Consider the following 18,149-nt stretch of genomic DNA (forward strand, 5'->3'; position numbering starts at 1 on the left):
ACCTAACATTATATTTTTAAATACTTATTTTGTCATAATTACTTTTTCTATTTGACATATGCAAGATATATTTTATTAATTTCCCAAAACTTATTAAGGTACCTCGTGGCGTAGCGAGCGAAGGAGTTGACTTCGATCTTGACGGCTTGGCAAGACGCCGGTTTGAATCTTTTTATTGTCATTTATTTCTTTATTTTATAATCATTTTTTTTGTTTTAGGTAGCAATGATTTTTGGAATAATGGGAGCATGTCGAAGGCATGAACTACATGACCTTAAATGTGAAAATGTCAAATAGATATGAATGGAATCTTAATTGTTAATGTGGTAGAAACTAAAACAAAAGTACAAAGAACATTCACAATTACCGCAAATATTACGAAATTAGTAAAAAATATATGAATATACGGCCGAAATTTTGCCCCACCCCATCTTTTTTCGTTAATTATTTTAATAGTAAATGCACAATTCAAAACATAGGTATTAATAAATTTGGAAATTTAGGAAAGAAAATAGCAATTGTAGCTACTCTTTTTGCAAATACATTTTATAGGTGTAAAAAACTTTTTCAGTAAAATTGACATATTTATCAATATAACCATATCTTTTTCAAATTTCACATTTACAGTTGAAAAATCAAACAAAGTTTTTATAGAAATAACAATTTATTAGGATAACAAGGTTATGTCAAGAAATAACATGTCCTGATAAAATTTAAGATGAACACGAGCCTGACTGAGCAATGCAGAAAATATATAAATTAAATAAGCATAGAAATAATATATAACTTGAACATATATGACATACCTAATAGTTGCAACAATATTTGTGAAAAATTGGTTAAGGCTTTTGCGGTCGAGATTTTCAGTGTTACAATCTTCATTCGGGTTTGAAGGCCATCGTAGTTTGGAACTGCATCCTAACGTTTCGCCAGCACGAGTGGCTGGCTTCTTCAAAGGTTCATTCATCTTGATGATCCATGAATCATCAAGATGAATAAACTTCTGAAGAAGACAGCCACTCGTGCTGGCAAAACATTAGAATGCAGTTCCAAGCTACGACGGCCTTCAAACTGAATGCAGATAGTAACACTGAATATGTGTCAACTTAATACACATGAGAGATTCTCAAATATAATCAATCCCACACATCAAAAAAGCTTCATCCAACAATTAGTAGATTAAGTAACCTAGGGAGTTTAAGTTTATTCAAACTCTATATTTATCTTATTCCCACAATGAAACAGTGAACTGACATCTATCATTCAATGAAAACCAAACCTGTTCTTGTATTTGGAGAGCAGTTTTTAACATTATTGTCATAGGTCTCTGTACTTTTGTATATCCCTCTAAATCGTAAATATTGTCTTTCGGACTGATTCTATAGGTATTCTGCTTTCCTTTGTAGTCTTCCTTTTGCAAGAAATCAGACTATCATGTTTTTCAGCCTTCCAATCCCTTCGATTTCACTCTCCAGAATATTCCGGTGGGTTTCTATGCATACCTACAGGAGTACCCGTCAGTATGACATTACCTGGATAGAGGGTAACAATCCTGAAATACGAAAGTTAGATGTATAAAAAATGACTTCCTGATCAAATCAAGAAAATGTATGATACACGTTTCATAAATCATACCCAACTACTATTATCTATTAAGTGTAGTTCTTTACTTGTTTTTTTAAATTTTTGTGAGATATCAAAATCTATGTATTACTATGACATGCCATTCATATTCATAAGTTCAATACTTGATAGATAACTATGTTTTTGAGATAATGTCCCATTTTGACCTATTTTTTACAGAATGCCATTCGTAACACAGAGTTAGATCACATTTTTTTATAAACAAAACGCTTGAAACTGATATTATTTTCATGATATATCCATTACTGTGTCACTGTACTTAGATCATTCAGAAGTTCAATAATTTATAGATAACTATATTTTTAACGGTAAGTAACTATATGTATGAGCTATACGAAAACAATTTTTAACTTACTGAGACAGGTAAGATACCAAGAAGTCTATCTTGAATATAAGTTCCGATGTATTTCCATTCTGTTTCTGAACTCCATTAACCCAAGATTTAATTGCTAGATTAGATGGATCGACTTTGTTCTCAGTGACTACAGCCGGTCCTAGAGGACAAAATGTATCCATAGACTTTCCAAGTAAGAACTGCCCGTTGTTCCGTTTCTTCTGCCAGTCTCTAGCACTGATATCTTGAGCCACTGTGTATCCGAATATGTAGTCATTGACTTAGTCTTTTCTTATTGCTTTCGCTTTTTTCCCTATCACTACTGCCAGTTCCACTTCCCAATCAACACTCTGTAAAACATTGATGTGAAAATGTTTATTGTATTGGCAATATCACTTGTTATCTAAATCTACTGGTAGCTATGATAATAGTTATAACAATTTTCACAATAAATTTTATTCAAGACACGTTTTCAGTTGGATTGGTACGTGAAACTATTCTACAATGTCTTCTATATATAACAGTAGGTAATAACAAAACTAAATTAGGTAAACGATTCTAATGAAACAGGGTGATATGAAAAAAAAAGCAATTACAATACAATAAAAAACTAACAGGTAAGAATGGAACATATAAATACATACGTATACATACGTACAATAAATCCAATTGTTAAACTACTAGATGAATGTCTTACAAGCCTACATCGTAGACCACTTAGAACCCAAAGTAGCACACTACATTGGCCACAGTATGAATTCCCTATTGGGCCATTAGAGAAATATTGAAATTATGAGAAACATATTGAGCCAATATAAGTCCTAAAAATTATATAGGTAGTTATTTTCATATCTTTCCAATCTAGTAAATGTAGTCACTGAATATATTGCTGATTTATCCAGTTTCAAATCATAGTATTCTACAATATATATGGATGATGAGTGAATATTCTTTAAACAACATTGATATTGATTTGATTGGTGATGGCGAAACATCCAGAGAAAATTCTATAATATGACTGCCCTTAAACGTGACGTAAGATACGGATATTGTAATTACTAATTTCATTTTTCTGTTTTCTTTCATGATAATAAACAACCATTATTATATTTAAATGAATCTGGAAATGTGGACTTACTAATTCTCAAATGTGATTAATTCACTTATTAAGATGATTTATAAGTTGGTAAATATTAGGAATCCAATATTGGGAAAGTGAGCGAGAAGTTGGCAAAACAGACAATGAGAATGCACCACGGAAATACAACACCGCAACCACGCCAACGCCGATCTTCCTTCTTCTGTTCTTCACAGCAGTTACCTTTTTATGGTTGACATGTGTATTAAATTTTTAGGTTATTTGTTAGTTGTTAGTAAGTGGATGTGTTTGTGAAACTTGAAAAAACGAAGGTAAGAATTTATTACTTATAAAGTAGATATTCGCTTCTGACAATCTCATGTACAAATTCAGTTCCACACATGACAATTTATGCATGCATTTTTGGTGTTATATTATTCATATAATATAAGGGATTAAACTTCTGAGATCATTCTAAGGTTATAGTTTAAAAAACATCAGTATTGATTTCATTTTGATTCAAGCATAGATAATGTTATATCAATCTGGGGTAGATTGAACGCATCATTTGAATGAATATATATCGCTTGAAAGTGTAATTCCATTATTGGCTCAATACCCACCGAATGTTGATAACAAATATTCTATTCCAATATCGGTGGCAGCATTTGAAATGAATATACATATTGGCCTGACAGTTTCGACTTTGGTGCATAAAAAATTCTTACGTTTGTGATTGGTGGTATCTCGACATTGCTGAAAGGTCCAACGATACAAGAAGAGAATTTACTGAAGATCATTGGTTCTTGAGGTAGTGGTATATTTTGCTCCTCACAATGTCCACTATAATTAAGTCCCACACAGGCAACTTTGTCTGGATTGGTAATAGGGGATAAAAGTTCAACTTTGTTGAGAGGTGTTACCGATTTACCTTCTGCAACTATTCTGAAAAAGAAAGATATAGAGTTGAAAATATTTTTGGTCTTCTGAAAGGAAATACTTCCATGGTATCTTACATGGTATTATAGTCTTGAAACCGACAGGGGCAGATTGTATTTCTTAGTTTGTTACCGCTATACTCTTTACAGTTTAGGACAGATATAAATTTTTTGTCTATATCTATAATCATTATAACACTGAGATGTTCTAAAATATTTTGAACAATAATAGAAATATCAGAAGTTGTAGTTAAAACATACCAAAAATATTACTGCTGTAGAATATTTATTAAGTAAGTTTATCATTTTTTTCTTTTTAAAAACAACTCGAAAACTATGACTTTCTCACTGGAGTCAAATTTTTTCATGAGTGAAGTATTAGTAGACTTATCTGTAGTTACTGAGATATCCATTAATTCGTTTAATGTGAAAAAAATAAAAATTTCACAATGAATAAATATATAGCCGAGAGAAATGGCGAGAGACAATTCAGTTCAATACTATTAAAATATAATTACGAAAGATTTTATACAAAAAAATACGTTCACTATGACTTTGTACTGTCGCTGCCAGTTACGTTGGGTTTTCATCTGCGTCCCAGGGAAAAGTAACAATTTCAACTCTTCTCTTCATAGATTACTGATTACTTTTGAATGAAAAGAGTTATAATATAAAATTTTCAAAGGAACCTACTACCCCCATAATGTGTTTCAAAAAGTGTCCGCCGCTATTTATGATGAAATATTGTGCCTGAACCAAAAACAGAACAGATTTAACTTTCATCATTGACTTCAAACCTCGGTAGTGAAAAAACTGATTTTCAGATGAGTCTGAAACGAATGAAGTTTTGAAAAAATACCCATTTTCGCAGAAAAAATAAAAATGGGAAAAATGTTCTTCATCTCGGTATTTCAGTGAAAAAATTCTTTATCTCTGATTGTTTTGTGATTATTAGAAAAAATGGTCATTTTGACAAAATAGTTTTTTCAGGAATGGTGGAATCTGAAAAAAGTAACAAAACAATTCGAAAACACGAAAGTTTACAATATCTACAAAGTGATGATTCACTGATGAATTATTCATCAGAAACAATTGCAAAGAGTGTTCCTAAACCTAAATCTCTGTCTTAAACGAGAAATATAAGGATGAAGCGAATTCATGACTATTTTAACCATCTCAATGACAGTGAACTATCTGAAAATAGAACTCGGATACACTGCATTGGTATTTTAATATTCTAATGATTAGTAGCGATGTTTCGATCAGAAATACATCTTATTCAGTGGTACTACTCTGGTACGAAAGTCTATTGTTTTGAGAAATCTTGAATGAGATCGATAGAAAGGAAAGGAAATTTCAGTTAGAAAAAATATAGTATCCTTTCAAAGATATACCGAATTGACGTTTTATTGAAGATTGTAAACACAGCACGGTGCGAAGACTTTCAAATATTATTATTGATATTACCGGCAAGTTCACCTGTACAGACCCGTACCTATTTAAAATATTTATTTTGGTTGGTAAATTTATATATTTCAAAATGAATATCATTACATTGTGGAAAAAGTTCAAATTTCTATGAAAATTTCAGTTTGTAATACTTTCACTTGTAAACGAATCAACATAAAAAAATTATATGCACAAATTGCAACAATCGAAAATGTCTGATATAATTTCTGTCGAGTTTCCACCTGCTAATTTATCATCAATCCATTAAATGTCAATTTGGCATATCTCTAAAAACATTGAACATATTACAGCTTTATAGGGTCTAGCCTAGGGCTTCAGCCCCAGATCAAGATTAAGAATGGTTCTGCTTTCTGTTATGTTATGCAACATTTGTCCTTGTCGTGTGAAAATAGAAACTTCAAAACAACAAATGCTAGATATTCAATATCAATTGTTATCAAACATGCATACCAAATTGAAGAAGTCGTGCGATTTTAGTATTCGTATATCATAATTATTATTTTTGATGAACAACAACAAAAAATACATTGTGAAATATTTATCTAAATGATAATGTAATGAGTATTTTGTTAACGATAATTCAGAAAGTTTTCAATTGGAATTGATTGATCATTTCAAATCAAATAGTCAAAAAAACGTTTTCATTTCATTTGACAATATGATCTTTCAATGAAATTAAGATTATGTTCACACTAATAATTTTCAAGACTGATGAAATATTATATCGAATTGAAGCCTGATCCAGTTTTAAAGCATCAACAATAGTTTTTTAAAGTGTACCTACTTCCAATTTTGAACTAATGATACTATTTTCGCTAGAACACGAGTAACGTGAAACTGTCACGGAATTATGTTTTGTTGCCGACTATACTGAAATTTACATGAGAACTCCATTAGAAACACATCTTTTAAGCTAGCAGAACGACTTTGAATTTTTGCAATTATTTTCAAGAAATAATATCAGCATAGTTTCAGGCTAATTTTTTACTGTTCTCAAATTTTTGTCTTCATTTGATGGAAATAACATTTTGTTGAATCAGGCTACGTCATCATTTTATGCTTATTTTGGGCTCCATGTGATCTTCTTTAAATCAATAAGTTGCTTTACTACCTCACTGATCAAATTTTTGCTCCTCGTTTGAGTGTGGAATATTTGAGTCGATACCTTGGGCCAATTAGTCAGAAGTAAAAAAAAAATTGGATTTTGATGACATAATTGTGTTTAAACTAGAAATTTGAATTAAGAGTTGAAAGTCGAAATATTGAGTATGAAGTCGAAAATACAAGTTTAAAGATGAAATTTCGACCCAAATACTCGACAGATTACGAACTTGAAGTCAAAATATCAATATTGAAATTGAGAATGAAAATCCTGATTTTGTCGCCAAAACCGAAATGTTGAGTTTAAAATCGAAACTGAAAGTTAAAAAAATTGATTTTGACTCTAAAGTTGTAGATTAAATTTTAACGATGTTATCGAAATTGTCGCACTCATGATAAAATGATTTCAAGAATTAAATAAAAAATTACAACAAACGAAACTGTTGCGTTTGTGATGGATGATAAGATAAATATTGTACGAGAGACAATCAAGTCCTACACGCAACCAAGCACTGAATTGACTGAAATGCAGGCAGGTACCGGTTTAAAGAAAACGAATGTAGGAGAGAAATGTGCCGAATATTTTTTCTATTACCTTAATAACTAACGACTCTTCTTTTAGTGGGTCTGCAGTTTGGGCTTAATTAACTTTCATTTGAATACCTATCTGTTACGATAATTATGAATTGATGAGCCGAAAGTATGCGAACGTTTTATCGGATTATTAAGTATTTGTAGATAATATGGGGTGTGTTATCGTTGTGATGCAAGGCGTCAGTGTTAGTGACCTTGGCATATCCGACTTTAACCTATTCCTCCCTTGAATTTTCATGAATTCCCTGTTGATAATTGTTTTACACATGGAAAAACCAACAGGATGAGGTGATATGAAAGATCGTTGTATTCGCTTAAACGTAAAATGAAAAACAATTTCTCATCGCTTGACCTCGGGTTCACTAGTTGACTAAAATAGAAAGAGAAAGAGTTTAATAACGTTTCTATGTCAAAAAAATTATTCTTTTCAGAGAATGCCAACATACGTCAATAACATGAAAAGCAGACTGTTTTATTTCTTTTTGAACAACGGTTTCTGTGTTAGGAGCCAAAGCTTCGGCTACTTCATTTCAGATGGCGGGACAACCAGTTACATTTAAGATGTATCCACTCTTGAAAGTAGGTCGTGACGGATAATCTGCTCTATCACATGTTGAAATGAATATTTTTTTAAATGAAATATTCGAAAATACGTTCGTTCTGAATTGGAGGTCAGGTTGGAAGTTCAGAATGAAAACTTTTTCTAAATTCAACATTCGAAACTACGTTCGTTCTTGATATCGGTAACTGTTTTAGGTTACGTTAGGTTAGGTTAGATGTAATATATCTAATAGATGTCAAAAATGCCTTCAACACCGCGAAATGGGGAATAATTCTACGGTAACTACGGAAAATTTCTCATTTTCCATAACTTTTACAAAATGTTGAAAAATATTTCATACTGATTCAGATTTTCATTGCAGAAGTGAAGAGATCTGTAGGTCAAATATTACATATAGAAGGAACTGTCCTGGCAGTCGAACAAACTAAGGTCTTGATGCCTCCTTTATTCAACAAATATGTGGCCTGGGGCTTCGCAGACCATTCATTAAGGATAGGAAACTACGAAAGTGACAAAGCTGTTTTTGTATCTGAAAGTGTGATACAAAATAACGGGGAGATTTTAGTTTGCGTTTGTCCGTCTCCCAAGTTGATTGTTACAGCAGGTACCAGTTCGGTAAGTAACAGTTTTTTTTGTTTAATCATCCTGAAATATTATGTCGACTACGAAAATGTTTAATTTCAACAGTAATTTTTGGAAAACAGGTTGTGACAGTGTGGGAATATGAATCAAGGAAGAAGAATCTGAGCATCAAATATAATTTGTATGCCCATACTGATGTCCGGCTTACAACGTCATCATATCTGGTTCGAGAGATTGCACGGCGATCATATGGGACTTGTCTCGAGGAGTTTTTGTCAGGCAGCTCAGAGGTCACGTGGGACCAGTGACGGCAGTCACAGTCAATGATTTAACTGAAGACATAGCAACCTGTGCTGCCACTTGGTTAGTTCTATACATCTGTGTATACCTAAAATTTCTGTTTACTCTGCTGATTTCAATTTTACTTCATTTCATGCAAGGTTATTTTGATGTTGGATCCCTTCAAGAAAATCCGGTTACATAGGATTGATAGCATTGACTAAGTAGCATTTATAGGAATCTTCATCATACTTTCATAACTTACCACTCTTGTAGATTTTTAGCACAATAAATTTGCTGGTAAATGTTGTTGATAAATCACAAAACTTGTCACCCTTGTTTATACTATTTAACTAAACCAAAAATAATAATGTCCTGCTGAATTATGATTTCACCTTTTCTATATTTGATTCACTATTTATTCTATTCCAGGTTCTTTTAGTTTCTTTTTCCAATTTCTTTATTTTCGATTTGTAATATGATGATATCTTTTTTCACTTTTCATTTGTGTTCTTTAACAGTATGGATTATTGTGTGAATATGGATGAAAAAATAATTGCTGAAATGAATATTGCTCTAATGCTACCTTTTATTTTTATCTTTTTTTCAGGTTGCATGTCTGGAGTATAAATGGCGATGAATTATCAAATGTAAACAGATGCGTAGGAAGAGCTGATAGAATGCAACACATTTTGTGTGTAGCATTTTCACAAACTCACGAATGGGACACTTGAATGTAATCATGACTGGTTCAACTGATGGAGTGATTCGAGTGAGAATTTGAAAATATATTTTGTTTTCTTTGCTACAAGAAATGATTATTTAGGCAAATAATGTAGTTCTTGATATATTAAACATTTACTTTTAGATGTGGTCAATAGATTATGTTCCAAGTTCCTGAGGAAGAAAGAATCATTACAACTTCTTGCAAACCTGTGGTAGAGTCTAAATCATCAAAACCTTGTAATGAAAGTGCAACTAAACCTTCTCCCATACACCATTGACTTGTCAAGCAAATCAACGTTTCCAGTACTGGATCTATGAGTGAGCAATTTTATTGTTTCAGTTCATTATAACATTTTTTTTAAATGAGTGAATGGTTAAAAAACTGCAGGAATTTAAATTTCTCTTCATTTTGGATCAAAAAGGGGGTTAACTTGGAAAACATGGTTTGACACTTTTTACTGTTCACACATATTATATCTACGATTTCTGTTACCCAATTTTCACTAATACTAATAATGATTAATTTTGATTACATTTCATCACATTTTGTTTGAATGTTTCTAATTTTGAATCCAAAATTCATCATTTTTCAGAAGTTAACACCTCCTTTTCAATTTATCAATCTGATTGGCTACTCTTTAGTTGCATCCAAATCATGTACTGAGTGTTCTTACCATTTTTCAGATAAAATTCCTAATGTCAGTGTTAATTGAATTTTTGTTATTAATTTGTAGTGTGAATCTGTTTTATTGTATGTTATTATGTTGTATTAATGTCTTTACTGTTTTCAGTGTATTTATCCCGAGATTGATGGTTTCTAGTTAGTTGTGCTGTTTGGAAATGATCTGAAATACTCTAATACTGATAAGTCACAACTTTGCCTGATCTGGGCATGAACATTACTCCAATTATACAGATAGAATTTGAATAAAGGTAAAGTATCTGACTTTCTAATAAAATTAAACATCTAAGAATAACTTTGATTTTCACAAACTTTCAACACTGAACTAACAAAATATGTGAACTTTTAACATCAAATTAATAATAATATGAAAAACTTTTAACATCGAACTATCAAAATAAATACAAACTTTTAACTTTTAACTACTAAAATAAATGCAAACTTTTAACATTCAACTAATTAAAATATGAAAATCTTTAACTTTGAAAACAGAATAATCTTATAAAAAACTTATCATAACAATATATATTTATTTATTTAATTATTTATTTATTTATTATTTCATACCTGGCATTGAATACTATCGAAGTAAATGTGAAAATATCGTAGTGTCAATGATATTACATACCATATATGTCAAATTGATAAACTCCTTTTTTTTCGAGGTTGACAAAAATTGAATTTAAATTTTTTTTATTCAGGCGGTAATAGCGCCGAGTGTGCCAGCATTGACGTGGATGATGGATCAGGAATGAGAACTAGCAAATCAGATACAAGCCTCACAGATTCTTTTGTTATGATTTCTGAAGCCAAAAAGAAACCAATTGATCCATTGAACTCTCTTAGACCCGGTAAGGATATTTTATTTCTGCTCATTCGATTTTTGATCACACTTTCATATTTTTCTGTCATAATTGAAAAGATTCTGAGGGTACATCAATCGATTCTACTGAAAATATGTTTGAAATTAACCAAAATTCAACAAATTATAAATGTAGGCTGACAATATTGAACTATTTTCAGTAGGAAAATTCATCAGTAGGAAAATCTAAACGTAAACAATCCTGCTTTGTATTGATTACTTCATAATCAATAAATTATCTATTTACATACAGGAAAAAAAGAAAAGATGTTCCTGTCCTTACAAGTCCTATCAATCAAGAGTACCTTGAAGCAAAAATTTGTTAGAAGCAGTGTATTGTTTTATTTAAACATTTCAGGTTTCAAATGGTAGAGACAGTTGGTATTTAGAAGTAAACTCACCATGCACACAGCTTACGACAGAAAAGATAATGCCGAACCTGCTTCTGTGACAGCTTTGGCAGTATCAAAGTAAGTAAAACTGTTTCTGCTAATTGTATAACATACTCTCAATTTCAGAGACAGATATTTTTTGATGATACAATCACTTGAGAGGTGATGAAAATGTCCCATTGTTTCAAGAGTTTGGCCTTTCATGTTAATATATTTGAGAAATCTGGTACTCGGTAGAATAATTTTAAAGCATCAATTAATTTATCTGAATAATGTGCACACTCTTGAGACACCGATACAATTCTATGAAATGTGTTCAACCGATTTTTGACTAAGGTCTTTTTGCTCTTGTCATAAAATTACCAACATCACTTGAATATATCTTCAAAAATGAAATTTGTATCAGTTCCTCTAAAGGTTTTTCTTATAGTAGTTGTGAAAGTGTTATATAAGTTGCACCTGCTGCCACAATTTTAATTGTTATGTTGGTAACATAGCCCCTGAATTTCAGTCTTGTAGGGGGTATGTTTCTGTGTATAATTATTCCATTATTATTTATTTTTAGAGATCACCGTTGCGTGTACGTGGGTGATACTCGAGGTAGAGTATTTTCTTGGAGTGTTTGTGACATCCCGGGAAGAGCTGCCGATCATTGGTTGAAAGACGAAGGGGCGGATTACTGTGCTGGATGCAGCAATAAATTCACAATATATGAGAGAAAGCACCATTGTAGGAATTGCCGACAGGTATTCTGTTCAAAGTGCAGCAAGTTTGAATGTGAAATATCTCGTCTACACATACTGAAGCCAGTTAGAGTCTGTCAAAGTTGTTATGCAGCTCTCAAAGCTGAACGTTGAATGTCATAGAAATTCTGTTGAACCTCCATTTACATCTAACAAAAGCATGGTTATTCAAGTCAATGAATTTTTTGTGGTGAATCAGATACACCTTTTTTAATAAAAAGATGGTAAATTTTCGTTATGTGGACACTCGGGCGATTTTGAAAAAAATTTTGATTGTACTTACGTATTTTGATGCGTAGATTACGAATTCGAAAGAAAAAAGCGGCGCTCTCCTATATTTAAAAAGTTACGGCCCTACAAAGTTCAGAAAGGGCAACTTTTCAGCCTTCTTTTTCACTAAATAAACTATTTAAAAACAAGCATTTATTCACTAGGTCACCTTTACACCTTATTCCTCCTTCTGTAACACTTTTCATTTCAATAATCAACATTTTTCTTATAAAAATGTTAAAAAATGTACGGAGCTGCTTTTTGGTTACATATCACTATATTTTACGTTTTTAAGATTAATGATATGGTTGGTACGACTGATGCAGTCCATATTCCTGAAGTAATTCAAATGTTTTTTACCCTTCATTCTTTAGATCGTAAATTGATTTTTGGTGGTGTATTACGAATTTGAAATAGTAGGCGACGGTAAAAAACAACCGCTTTTTTCTGAAATGTCACTAGTAACTAACCTAAAAATAGAATAAAGTCACCAGGAGAAGCATTCGTTTTTAAATTAAGTTTTTTATAAGAAAAATGTTGATTATTGAAGTGAAAAGTGTTAAAGAAGGAGGAATAAGGTGTAAAGGTGACCTAGTGAATAAATGCTTGTGTTTTTAAATAGTTTATTTAGTGAAAAAGAAGGCTGAAAAGTTGCTTGCCCTTTTCTGAACTTTGAAGGGCCGTAACTTTCTAAATAAGGGAGAGCGCCGCTTTTTTTCTTTCGGATTCGTAATCAACGCATCAAAATACGTAAGTACAGTCAAACATTTTTTCAAAATCGCCGGGTGTCCACATAACGAAAATTTACCAAAAATATTATTGACTCAGAATTTTTACACAAAACTGTAATTTGGAATTTTTATTATTGAAAAATTGTTTTATCAACCGTTAAAGAATGAGGTTTATCAAATATATTTTCAATTGGTAGACTTTCATTGATTTGAATGATTATGATATTATGTATTACTTGTAATACACGAGTCTGTGTAGATACCAATGTAAATTTTTATAGCATGTATCGGTAAACCTATTTATAATTGTTTCGTTTTTTCTCGAATTTGTTGTTGAATACTTTTATGAAATATGTTTTTTATTATTAATGTTTGAAATACTGTTTTAAAACAATAATTTTTATTATTATACAATTCTTTTTATGTTTTATATCATTAATTTTTATAATCATGTGATTGTCTAGTGTGTAAAAGTATTTAAAACTAGTTGATTACTGCGTTGCAAAAAAGTGAAAGCTAGCAAGAGAAAATAAAAAAGATAAGATGCACTGAACATTTTTATATGAAAACTCTTCTTACTGGGTGACTAGCATTAAGTACCGTTTTAGCAATTTTATATCTTTAAAAATATTGATATAAATTATCAGAAGACAAAGGATGACTGAAAAACGAGAATACTGCTAGAAGTTGTCGAAGTAGAAACCTTTATTTTTCAAAAAAACTTGTCACGTTCGTTCAACTATTAAAGAACAGATATTTGACATAGGAATGTAGGCTTTCACGGCTGGCGTCAATGTTTTGATTGGCTTCCGGGTTCTGCCGTGATCTTCTTTGGTTATAATCTCCAAACGTTTCAACTGTAACTGCGGCAGTCATCTTCAGTGGCGTGATAGGTGTTATTGATGACTTTTTATTTTGTGGTAATTCATGATCACTTTAATGAAATGAATAAAAACACTTTTGTCTAATTACCACTAGTTAATTTTATTTATACGACCAGTTTCGGGTTAACCCCATTATCAAGTATAGAACTGAAATGTGAACTCTGCTCTGCAAGCCAAACTGGTAGAAATTTTGACGTCAAGGTCCGTGAACACGTCTATTTGGACAAAAAATCTACAATGTATAAACATCTTCAAGAATCAAAACACAAGATAAGTAAAGATTACCTCAAAATCCTACACATATGTAATGAAGGGAAAAAATAAATTAGTTGGAAGCCATAGAAATTAACAAATCAATTAAAAATCAGAAATATATGCCCCTAAACGAGCAACTCGATTTATGTAAGTCTCCACTATGAATTTATAAGTTCAACAACCCCTATTATCTTCAGTGTTGAATTTTAAAGTTGGCACCCTGGTTCATTCAACTACCTGTCCTTCCTTCTTACCTAAAAACTCACGATATAACCGAGTTTTCAAAGTTCACATTTCAGTTTTATACTTGATATGGGGGTTTGAACTCGAAACCGGTCGTATAAATGAAATTAATTAATGGTAATTAGACAAAAGTGTTTTTATTCATTTCATTAAAGTGTTCAGTGGCGTGGTCGAAGTACTCTTTTTGACGTGAGTTTCAGTTGACAACGCCACTGAAGATGACTGCCACAGTTGCACTTGAAACGTTTGGAGATCACAGGCAATACTCGGAAGCCATTAAAAAAAAAATTGATATTTTGACAAAATATAAAACTTGAAAAAGTAGTCCCTTGATTGATGAACAATTCAAAAATAGATGGCCAATACGTCAAAATCCGTATCTGTATTAAAAAAATATGGTTTCATTGGGTGATAAGTAATATTTTTGAAAAAATTCAAAGTTTTTCTTTGTCATTGAACAAATTTTAAAAAATACAACTTCACTGACATCGGAAAATTTTCAATTCCTAACTTGAAGTCTGTGGAAATGTATTCAGCTGAACTGGCTAGGTGGCGCTTTATTCTCCATTAATGAATTTGTATGATTGCTTTTCAAGTAATAACGAGAGTTTCATTTGTTGCATCATATCATTATTTTCATTGTGAGCTCTTAGACTATAAGCACATGTTACCAAAAATTATTTATTTTTCTTATTTATTGGCTGTTGATTTTAACAAAAAAACTCATTAAATCTTTGCAAAGAATGAATATACCTGCCCTCTCTTGAATTTTCATGAAATCCTTCTTGTCTCAAAAAAATCCATTCAAATAATGATATTTTTGAGTATGCTGTCTGGTGTAATATTTTCTAAAGTGGATTACTAAAAATTGTTGTTATCAATATTTCATGTAATACATCAAAAACGTATTTTTAAGATTTCATAATAAATTAGAAAACTGATAAGTTGAGCATCAGATTCTCAAAAAAGGACATGGGGACCTTTGAAAATATAAATGTGTAATATCTATACAAATGAAGTTTAAACTGAGTTAAGATTTTGAATTTCAGAACAACTGGAGTTCCAATATTTGTGATGAGAATTATTATTCCAACTTGAACTTGACGATGAAAATCATTTTTCTTCTCTACTTTAGCTTGTTCTCTTCAAGTTTAATTTATACAGAGCAATATGTCTTTAGAACAATAACGTTTGTTGCCTGCGAGTGGTTTGAAAATAAAAAGTTAGAATGCTTGTGCAATGATAGAGTTGGTTTAATGCGAGAAAGAGTTTGAATGAATTATTCATATATTTATATAGTCATATATTTTATTAACTATTTATCACAAAAAAAGTTTTCTGATTGATAATAAAACTCATTGGATTAAAGTATTCAGCTATAAATATGTCATAAAAGGGTACAACTATAATTCAGATTTATATAAAAATTTAAAACATTTTAATTTTCAGTTCCTATAGAATTTTAATCTGTACGTTTAATTTGGTATCTTCCAAAAGTTAATTTTATCTAAAATACTTCCAAAGTATTTCTTGCATTATTCCCACTCTATTATAAAAGTGACTCCTTAATGATATTATTTTTATAACCAACCATTGTCCGAATATAGGAATAAAAGTTGTGCACAGGCATCTGTAGACAATATACATGTGCATTATTGTGCATTCCAAAGTATATTTCCTTATATTTGATAAATGTATGTGATATCGTAGATTCCTAGCATGTAGGTACTAGTGTAAATATGCCATGTTTTGAATTGAAATGAATAAAAAATTATGACTCCTGTGAACATTTATATTTCTTCCTGAAGGACCGTGTAGGATAGACGGGCACAGTATACTTATAGAAGGCTAATATCTCCTACTTTGGGCCTATTCAAAACACTATATATTTTATAACTGCAAATAGGGGGCAATATATTTTTGAAAAACAGGGGGTCATAAATGTAAGAAATATGGTGTGTGTCTTTGACATCTGCTTGCTAGCATTTTTCTACTGAATATTTTCATTGCTATTCAATTTACAATTCATCAGAAGCCTCCAAATATATGATATGTTTTATATTTGATTTGTGATAAAGTAGATGATATACTCAAAGTATTGTTTTCAGAAGATTATAACTATACATTTATGTACATTAATGTAAATTTGTGTATTTATTTAATATTGTTAGTTGAAAAATGCATTTTTACTCTCAACTTGTTCAGGTTTCAATAATGACAGTATTTCCGATATTTTCATTAAATTTTTCTTCATACTTTTGGGCAAATTCTCCATCTCGGCCAGTTACGTCCCTCGTGAACTTATAACAGTTAATACTGAAGTGGGGTGGGAAAAATAAGTTCGTACACCAAGCAGAATAATTCGGGTTAAAAAGGTTTTATTCCCAGTTGATCGGTTGTATGACAGATTGCGTTGAAAATACGACTAAGTTTCTATAAAATAAAATGAAGAATATAAATAATATGCTTAAAGTTTAGCTCGATATATTACATACCTAGATCAGGCAGAAAAGTTGAAATTAATTCCCTTTCCAAATACCGCTAAGGTTCCAGAAAAACTTATTTGCAGTTCCAATACACGAAATCAACTAGAACGAGTCCACTTGCAGATGGATCCAACGTTCCTAAACTTTTTACCACAATATTTTTTCAAATAAAGAAATGTGTAAGAAAAACGAGTTCTAATTATACCGAGAAAGCTACTGGCAGCGCCATCTCCGCGCGAATAGGCCAAGCCAAAGTATGTTGATAATTCTGTCAATACAGATCCCTAATCCCTAGCATTTACACCGGAATGAAATGAAAAATAGGTTAACGTCGATAACGAAAAGATGTAAACAAACATGATACAGTGAGTATAAATGACAAACGAGGACAAAGTAAAAACGAAAACATATTACATTATGAAATCACGAGCGGTAGGGAAGTTACGCTACAATACCACTGTAAAAAATGAAATGGAGTCGCGATAGAAAACTAGTACGTTACCAACAAATAGATGCCGCCACAATATATAATTAAAGTTTGAATGCTAAAAAAAAAAGATGTGTAAGGATGACCATCTGAGAAATAAATCCATTTAAAATCGCTACCCATTAATTCCGGTATTTTGGGTTAGGGTTGACTACCTTGAACATCATCATCGAAAAACGACACCAATTATGTACGGTGACGCAATCTATAGTTCGTTTTGTAAAAGTAATCTGAGCAGTTTGGTTCGAGGGTGATCACCCAAAAGAACATCAAAAATAAGCTTTTTATAAAGACTGACGGAGTTGGAAGTGGAAAATATGATTATTTTTGATGAAATATGGATGAATATATGGTAGCAGCATTTAGTAATATAAGATGATGTTTCTTAATTTCTGATCTTTCCGCCATCTATTGCTCGATAGCGGCTCTCTTTAATGACGTTGACGACGACATGTACAGATTTATTGTTGAAGGTATTTTGTGTCGATTTGAAAACTAGTGAGTAAATTGTATTGAATAACCAAAAAAATTAATATTTGTTTTTGTAATTTCTCGATTTCTTTGGTGGCGCCGTTTCTTTTTCAGGAGATTCACTAGTTTAGAGTGAAAGACTAAAGTATTATTCATAGTGGCGCCATGTAGTAGTGACGAGACTAAAGTATTTGTTGACTTCCTTTTACATCTCGCGGACAGTAACTCATGGAATTTAACTATATATATGAGAAATCAACCATCGTAGGTAAGCTTAGGATAGGATAGGGTAGTGGAGAGGGGGGGACGAGTGGGGGGAAGAGGGGGGGGGGGGG

General features: G+C 31.5%; 2 protein-coding genes, 1 long non-coding RNA gene and 1 pseudogene across 8 annotated transcripts; 2 read left to right on the forward strand and 2 right to left on the reverse strand.

The window, feature by feature from the left end:
• Positions 1 to 645: 645 nt before the first annotated feature.
• The window catches only part of LOC141487390 (oxaloacetate tautomerase FAHD2A, mitochondrial-like), a 46,114-nt pseudogene continuing 28,610 nt past the window's right edge, over positions 646 to 18,149 (reverse strand).
• Positions 3,166 to 10,845, forward strand: LOC141487249 (WD repeat and FYVE domain-containing protein 3-like). Of its 6 annotated transcripts, XM_074186111.1 has the most exons (6): positions 7,318 to 7,999; positions 8,070 to 8,336; positions 9,193 to 9,354; positions 9,451 to 9,626; positions 10,100 to 10,241; positions 10,692 to 10,845. In XM_074186111.1, exons 1-3 carry the CDS (start codon positions 7,982 to 7,984, stop codon positions 9,220 to 9,222), a joined length of 315 nt encoding a protein of 104 aa, XP_074042212.1. In that variant the 5' UTR covers positions 7,318 to 7,981; the 3' UTR covers positions 9,223 to 9,354; positions 9,451 to 9,626; positions 10,100 to 10,241; positions 10,692 to 10,845. The 6 variants fall into 6 exon arrangements, with proteins under 6 accessions (XP_074042211.1, XP_074042212.1, XP_074042213.1 ...); XM_074186108.1 differs by lacking the exons at positions 9,193 to 9,354; positions 9,451 to 9,626; positions 10,100 to 10,241; positions 10,692 to 10,845 and adding an exon at positions 8,426 to 8,648 and having other exon boundaries at positions 7,329 to 7,835; positions 7,916 to 7,999; XM_074186107.1 differs by lacking the exons at positions 9,193 to 9,354; positions 9,451 to 9,626; positions 10,100 to 10,241; positions 10,692 to 10,845 and adding an exon at positions 8,426 to 8,648 and having other exon boundaries at positions 7,329 to 7,830; positions 7,916 to 7,999.
• Positions 11,211 to 12,225, forward strand: LOC141487250 (WD repeat and FYVE domain-containing protein 3-like). Its single transcript, XM_074186113.1, has 2 exons — positions 11,211 to 11,322; positions 11,810 to 12,225. The coding sequence occupies exons 1-2, from the start codon at positions 11,255 to 11,257 to the stop codon at positions 12,099 to 12,101; spliced, it is 360 nt and encodes a 119-aa protein (XP_074042214.1). The 5' UTR covers positions 11,211 to 11,254; the 3' UTR covers positions 12,102 to 12,225.
• Positions 16,512 to 17,049, reverse strand: LOC141487224 (uncharacterized). The gene is made up of 2 exons (XR_012468273.1): positions 16,866 to 17,049; positions 16,512 to 16,803 (listed from the first exon to the last, which is right to left on the reverse strand). It is a non-coding gene; the product is annotated as an uncharacterized lncRNA (long non-coding RNA).

This window comes from Leptinotarsa decemlineata, unplaced genomic scaffold (genome assembly GCF_025532065.1).
Source record: "Leptinotarsa decemlineata unplaced genomic scaffold, Ldec_3_MD MMD2_tig00078422_RagTag_RagTag, whole genome shotgun sequence".
In the NCBI taxonomy this organism is placed as follows: Eukaryota; Metazoa; Arthropoda; class Insecta; order Coleoptera; family Chrysomelidae; genus Leptinotarsa; species Leptinotarsa decemlineata.

Bases quoted from the DNA above. Each gene is read 5' to 3' on its own strand.
- LOC141487249 (XM_074186108.1), top strand. The intron at 8,337-8,425 runs GTAAGTAACAGT...TTTGGAAAACAG, and splicing joins TTACAGCAGGTACCAGTTCG to GTTGTGACAGTGTGGGAATA.
- LOC141487250 (XM_074186113.1), top strand. From the start codon at position 11,255: ATGCACACAGCTTACGACAGAAAAGATAATGCCGAACCTGCTTCTGTG. The intron at 11,323-11,809 runs GTAAGTAAAACT...ATTTATTTTTAG, and splicing joins ACAGCTTTGGCAGTATCAAA to AGATCACCGTTGCGTGTACG.